General features: G+C 37.0%; 2 protein-coding genes across 2 annotated transcripts; one reads left to right on the forward strand and one right to left on the reverse strand.

The window, feature by feature from the left end:
- Positions 1 to 1,224: 1,224 nt before the first annotated feature.
- LOC129748264 (sperm-associated antigen 4 protein) lies at positions 1,225 to 2,405 on the reverse strand. Its single transcript, XM_055742804.1, has 5 exons — positions 2,236 to 2,405; positions 1,858 to 2,151; positions 1,635 to 1,799; positions 1,396 to 1,571; positions 1,225 to 1,333 (listed from the first exon to the last, which is right to left on the reverse strand). The coding sequence occupies exons 1-5, from the start codon at positions 2,398 to 2,400 to the stop codon at positions 1,276 to 1,278; spliced, it is 858 nt and encodes a 285-aa protein (XP_055598779.1). The 5' UTR covers positions 2,401 to 2,405; the 3' UTR covers positions 1,225 to 1,275.
- Positions 2,406 to 2,629: 224 nt separating this feature from the next.
- Positions 2,630 to 6,944, forward strand: LOC129744474 (uncharacterized). The gene is made up of 7 exons (XM_055736995.1): positions 2,630 to 2,672; positions 2,755 to 3,379; positions 3,867 to 5,041; positions 5,101 to 5,169; positions 5,237 to 5,428; positions 5,500 to 5,635; positions 5,702 to 6,944. The coding sequence occupies exons 2-7, from the start codon at positions 3,025 to 3,027 to the stop codon at positions 5,812 to 5,814; spliced, it is 2,040 nt and encodes a 679-aa protein (XP_055592970.1). The 5' UTR covers positions 2,630 to 2,672; positions 2,755 to 3,024; the 3' UTR covers positions 5,815 to 6,944.
- The last annotated feature ends 219 nt before the right edge of the window (positions 6,945 to 7,163 follow it).

Genomic DNA, 7,163 nt, shown 5'->3' on the forward strand with positions numbered 1-7,163 from the left:
GGCAGGGCATGGAAAACAAACGGATGTGCTATTTTGAGGTTCCGACCAAACATGAACGAAACTCCAAATAATTTAGGAAATTGAAGCAACCGAGTGATACTGAGCAACTTTAACGAGGTTTCTATTGCTTTGCCAATCTATGAAGTAATTAATAATAGGACGACTGCACATTCGTGTCACTCAACATTTTTGCAGAGGCCTTCATTATCTTATAAACATATTGAGGTCATTAAATAATCTAGTGCCAACAAGTTTTCGATTGCTGGTGATAGCAATAAAGATTGCAAGTTACAGCAAAAACTGTAAAATTTGTCTGTTTTGTGCGTTCTCTCTGGTCTAGATAATGTGAAATTTTATTTATTTTCCCTGATGAGGGAGGAGCACCGAGAGCGAAATAAAGAAAACAATTTTTTTTCGTACCTGGCATCGGAAAGTTCTCGCTGTGCTGCGATATGTTCGACATGGTGGCGTACGAATTTTCCATTGTATTCACCATAATTCCGCGCACTACATCCACATCCGTTGATTACATTAAAAAACAGAACGAATTGCACCACTACGCGACTGCAGAACTCGATTTAGTTTACGAAAAACACTTTTTTTCTAAAACTTTCTGACGGGCGACGACGTCGATTTCTCAATCACTTTTCGCTTATTCTTTTATGACTAAACTTCTAGACCAAGTTTTCCAGAGGGTTTAAAAATAAAATGATATTCAAAAAAAATTTTTTTTAAAGATTCTTCTAGCTTGTGGAAGTTACTTTTTTATTTCATAAAAGCGTCGAAATTACGAATTTAAAACAATTGTCATCATTCAAAGAGATTTCTATCGTAAAATTTCAAAATAAAATCTGCTAATCAAAAAAGTAGTTTCTACTTTTGAAAAACTAGTCTCGGCTTGTTTTCGTTTGTTTGACGGAGATTTAAATTTTGCTGTCAACAAGCTTGACAACAATCGTATTTCGCTTCCCTCGGGAATCTACTTTATCGGCAATGGCAGAGTTATTTTCACGTTGAATTACGGATTACTGTACCAGACCTTTTTCAAATAATGATTTACTTTTAAATTAGATTTTTTTTTGAATAAGAAAATAACATAATCATACCCTAACCAAACCTGTACATTTATTATATAAATTAAAAAAAAGGTGAAATTTCACTTGATTGCAGGAAAAAACTATTGAGTCTATTTCAAGAAAAAAAGGATAGAATTTATAAAAATTTATGCAAGTTGTTTAAACGATATTTAGTACCCTTAACTTTACAATGCATCAATTAATACGTCCCGAAATTTTTATGAAGGCTGGTAGCAATTGTTCCGTGAACTCGTATCCTGAAATGAAAAGTATTTGAAAAATTTCAACAAGCATCCTTCGGAGATAATCATATAATTACCGATAAATGCAAGTATACGAAGCACCATGGTTTGATTCCACAACAATCTTCACATACTGGTGTGGGTTGGAAGATCTTCTTGTAATGTTGAATGTTTGCAAAAAGTCTAGTTCAACATTAAAAATAAATTTTCCGAAATAGAATTGATTTTTAGTATCCGTCGAATGTTGCAAACCCTTGAATGATAATTATTTGTTTGGTTAATGATTGTGAAAAAGATTTTTGAATTTTCAGCGTACCCAAACTGAAAAAAATTTCAGAGCGCTTTTACCGGCATGATCGGGTATTACACGGAGGGGCATGTGCTCAATAGTGATATTTTCAATAAATATCGAATCCATAAGTTTTAGTGTGATGATGGCCGAATCTCCGTGAAATGCTTTAGATCTTCCTTGACATTCATCCTAAAATTTTAAGGAAATAAGGACTCAATACAAACATTTGAATTAAAATATGACAAACCTCAACTATACAGCAGTTTCTATTCTTTCTTGCAAAAATTCCAATCCCGAGTCGGGATTCCAAGCGAGATAGTACACCGTACCACCAGTGGCTCGGTTCGATGCTCACAATTTCTCCTCCGAGTCTTACGGATGCATAATCTGTTCGGCCAATTTTTCCGAAGTTAATTTTTTCCAAATAATCAATTCGATTTTGCATAGTATTTAAAGTTTCTTGAATCGCTAACATACTAGAACTTCCCGTTTTCCTACTTACTAATGCTGTGGGATTTGAACCATCGTAAAACATTTGGTGCTATCCAAAGAAAAGTTATATAGGTGTCAATAATTTAATTAAATGCTTCTTTTTCAGTCTTACTCTGTTAAATTGTTAACTCACCTTAAAATGATCGAAATTCTCTTGGAAATCAGATAAATGTAACGACCTTTCGAAAAAACTATAAAAAGAAAAAAAGTAAATAGCAAAACCACATGTCGAAATAATACAGCATAAGTATTTTGCACTAAAAATAACTGAATCGGGACGTTCTCTTTGTATTTCCATTTGAATTTTCGCTAATCGTTTCATTTTTGAAGAAACAGTTTGAAACGAATTTATGAACCAGCCTACTGCTCCGCAAACTTTTTGTTGTTGTGTCGATAAAATATCGAACAAGTTTGTAGTCGAAGTGAGCCCTTCACGGTTTTTTTCGATATTTTTTGACATTTTGTTTTGCGCAAGAAAAAAAATAAGCAAAAATAGCAGAAAAAACAGTTTTGGCATGCAAAGTGATTTTGTATTTTGCGTCAAAATATCGCTTAAATCTACCATTTTACGTGAGTTTATTCGCATAAATTGAAAAATATTTCAAGGAACCGCGTTGATATCATGTGATTCGGTTTTTTCGATTTCATTTAGAGATTCGGAACCGAGCGACGCGCAGTACGTTTTGTTAGCATCCAAAAAAACAAAAACGCCAAGGAATCGCAATCGGGTTTGTTCCTCGAAAGTTTTCTGCGGCCATTCAATCAAATAAATAGTTCTATCCTCGGTTAAGTATACCTCCGGATTAGGCAAGCAGAACAAAAATGTTACATCATAAAATTGTATAATGCGAGTATCAGATTATAATTGAGAACTTTGTCGCAAGAAAAATAAACAAAGTATTGAAAACCGGTGGATCAAGGAATGGTCCTGGTCACAATGGATAACAATGACAATGAAAACTGTTGCTACTCTCACCAGCAACAACAGCCATCGCAAAGTTTGAAAGCCGGTGGTGGCGCACCGATTGGGATCAGTAAAGGGGCCATCCCGAAGGCTTCCGGTGGCGGGGTGGCAAAATATCAGCAGAATCATTTGAACAACAACAACAATAATGTTGCGGAACAGGAGAATTTGATGCCCGCAGCAAATGGCGTTGCCGGCGCAAAGTCCGAAAATCACTGTTATCCGGTGGCTTTAGGGGCAGCAGAAATGCCGGTGGTTTTGGACCAGCCTGCAGACGCTCAAGGAGCGGCGAGCAATGGGTTATATGAAAATGGTAAGAAAAATCACTAAGTCACTATGATAATTGGATGTCATGGAATACATTTATTTAATAGAAAAAAAGTAACTGTTCTCAATAATTGTAATAAGTAATTTACGAATAAGTAATTTCAAAAACCCTAAAACTATACTATTTACTTTTTTTCAAATAAAATTTAAGAATTCTGAATAATTTATTTCTGCGATTTCTAAATTCTCGGTTTACCACGCTAGATCAGATTTTTTGGTTGTTTTATTGCTTCGACATTGTCTAACTTCAATTATTTTAACCTAAACGACCTTTCCGATATACTTCGGTGATGCAGAACTCTTCGTTATGGTCTTGAAAAACTTTGCCACAACACAACTGTTTCCCATTGACCAGCTTATAGCAAACATGTACAAGAAGTTTTAAAGAAATTTTTAAATCTTAAGTTTTACTTAAACCTTTAATGGATAAGTCAAGTGTATTACAATATAATTCCCATTATCTCTATTTGCAGAATCATCAGCTGCCCAAGAACCGCCTAGAGCATTGAATTCGGAAAACTGTAATGGTACAACGGAAGCAACCGTACCAGCCGATGAAAGCTCCATAGAAGATCTTGCTGCAAAAGCCCTTGGCTCCGACGAAGGTGATCAAGATGGGGATTTTTCCGATGATAACAACTCTTTGGGCAATCTTTCTTACATTAGCGAGAACGGATTGATCGAAGAAATCATTCTACTACCGAACAACATTTACTCAGACGACGAAAATGGTTCTGCATCGGATGACTGCATTTATGCCTATCGGGGAGATGATAATGTTCCGGCTCTTCTAGAATACCGTGATCAACCAGCCGATGACGAAACGGACTTTCTGGAAATGGATTTTGATCCAGAACCGAGCTCCGAATTGGAAAATCTTCTGGAACATCAGGAAATTGATGTCAGTTCATACCAGTTGTCGAGAACCTCTGAACGTAGATCGCATCATGAGATTGATGATGCGTCTTTGAAAAGTCCTCTTATGGAAAACGATACTTTCCTGGTCAAGAAAGAAGAACCACCAGATGAGGCCGATTTTGCCCGTGGAGAGGTCACTGCTTCATCTTCCGGAGTTAGAAATACTGGTGCTATTCCTAAGAAGCTTCCGCCACAAGTGCAGGTCGATTATGCAGTCCCTGGTCCCAGCAGCAGTAGATCGTCAATGCGGGAACATTCTAAAAACTTGAGGCTTGATTTGAAACTGTGCACCGACGTTGGGGACGTTCAACGGTATCATTACCCCTATTATCAGCAGCGAGATTTCGACGAGGATGATGACGACGACGATGATGACGATGGAAGTAGCTGTCTAGATTGTACCGAAAAGGAACTCCTTATGCAAACGAAACAAAACTTGAGTATTCACAAAATTTGTCGCTCTTGTCATTCTCGCAATACTAGTCAGGGCCAGGCAGGCGATTATCATCAGCATCATGAGTATGGACCAACAACACTAAACAGCAGTACATCGGAAACGGATCTTCTCAACATTCGGGCCGAGCAGATCGTTCAACAGGCACTGAACAAGATCAACGAGTTAAAAGCAACACCTCCTAGTGTTTGTTTGTCGCGAAGCATGGAGGACTTGTGCGTTGAACTTGACTCAGTTCACCGAGACCAAGAAGTACCAGATGATTTTGGCCAAGATGTAAGCTGCATTATTTGTTTATTGAACGTTAATTATTGAATGGGAATTTTTTTACACAGCTTTGCTCTGACAACACTGTAACGATCTACACCTTGAACTGTGGTGAACTAACGATCATCGAGGCGTTGGTAAGATGTGTCGTCTGGGTTTGCTAGGAGAATGTAGTTTTTAAATCTAACTTTTGAAATATTCCAGACTCGAATTGGCGTTGCACCCAATCTTGACGTTCTTCGGCAGTACTTTAGCGAAACGTACGATGTTGACACAAGTAAAATGAACATCCCGCAATACTTGCTGTACATGTCCAAGAGAGATTGCAACTTCCGAAAGCTGATTGATGCTATCAAGTCCTGCTGCGAAGATCCACTCGATGTGCAGTATTATCCGGTAATGAGAAATTTTAATTTTTCATTGCTGTGCTTAGATAACGCTGATTTAAAATTATTTCCAAATTTCAGTTGGATCCATTTTCGGATATCCCGGAAGTCGTGCAGATCAACTCGTCGGAAATCGCTAGACGATGGCACCCGAACACAAATTTGAGGCAACTCATCAATTTCAAACACAAACACTTCCACACGCTAAATGTTTTAGGTAAAAATATTACTCTTACTTTTTTGGACAAAATGTAATTAAATGAAACCGTTTTATGCATTGCAGGAAAAATCGTCAATATTTTACGACAGCCATCGAGAGGAAAGCACACAAACCAAACGATCAATATCCCGCAGTACTATAAGAGCGGATCGATTACGATAACCAGATTGTCTTGAATAACCCAGTGAATTTTGTGATTTCAATGTATCCCATCCTTTTCGCGTTGGCCGGATCATATCCGTGGGAAAGTGCGACAACCAACGAAACGTGTACATATAGGTCTCAAACTACTAAATCTGGTCCCCTTGATGCATACTGATCGATAACTCTCAACTCAAGTTGCAAGGTGTAACCCAATATGAATAAGTAAATCATCGTACTGGAAGATTCTCATGTTTAGTTAGGTTTTTTTTCGGATAACGCTCCGTGTTAGGAAGCTGACAGAAATTAAGTCCATTTCAGCTGATAATTTATTTTACTTTTTCTCTTCTTCCCACGTACCATAGCATTCTATATGCCCTCTCTGCCTATTGTGTAAATATTCTTTTGTACACAAGATTTCACCAAGAAAAAATGGAAACAGCAACAATTATGTTTAATGTGTATATATAGGAAGTCGATTATTTATTGTATCGCCTGGAAGAGCGAGCCTCATATCTTTGTTAGAATATTATATATACAAGAAACAACTTATTAAGTTATGAGCTAGTGATAATAAGTAGAAGAGCGCCGTAGTACGTTTTTACCACTGTATCCACATTTGATAACGCAATTTATAAAACTACTAACAACAACAATGAAACATATACCTACCTAGTTATCGCCGATGGTGGCGATGGTGATTGGAAAGTGAAATAAATTATACCCCCCATTACCAGTTTAGATACACCACAATCTTGATCACCACTTGACGAGCCGATTACTGGTACCGAAGCAGGAAAACGTCAGACTTTGATTGTTCTTAAGTACCGAGATTTTTTCTTGTTTATTTCCAACATCAAATTAGAAACATTTTTGTACCTAACAATACTTTTCAAACGGAACAAACTTAAAGCAAACTTATTTTCTTAGATGCATGAGTATTGTTTAAGTTTTGCCCGAAAAGCTGCCTAAAGTCCATTTTATCCTCGTTTTTTTTGTCTACAAAAGCAGTCTCTTTGTTCTAGACAGTCAAATTTTACATTCAACGGTCTAGGTAATCGGCTCAAAGTATCTAGATACAACTCCACAAACAGCTCTGTTACACGCGCAAAAATCACTGCTATAAATCAGAAATAAGCTACCTAATAAAACCACAAAATGACAACAGTTAACAGTTCAAAATACAAAAAGAACAAAAGAAAGCCCTGAATGCTATTCGTGCCAATTTTTTTTTAAATGGAACATAGCTTGAACTGCTACGTATATACATTTAAAAGATTACCGGCCATAACCTTATTTTGCGAACAGTTCAGGGCGTTTTGAGTGTGTTTAAAACTCGCGAAAGTACATGATTAGATTTTGAATTCGATGTCGAAAATTGGAG

This window comes from Uranotaenia lowii, chromosome 2 (assembly GCF_029784155.1).
Source record: "Uranotaenia lowii strain MFRU-FL chromosome 2, ASM2978415v1, whole genome shotgun sequence".
NCBI classification, from domain to species: Eukaryota; Metazoa; Arthropoda; class Insecta; order Diptera; family Culicidae; genus Uranotaenia; species Uranotaenia lowii.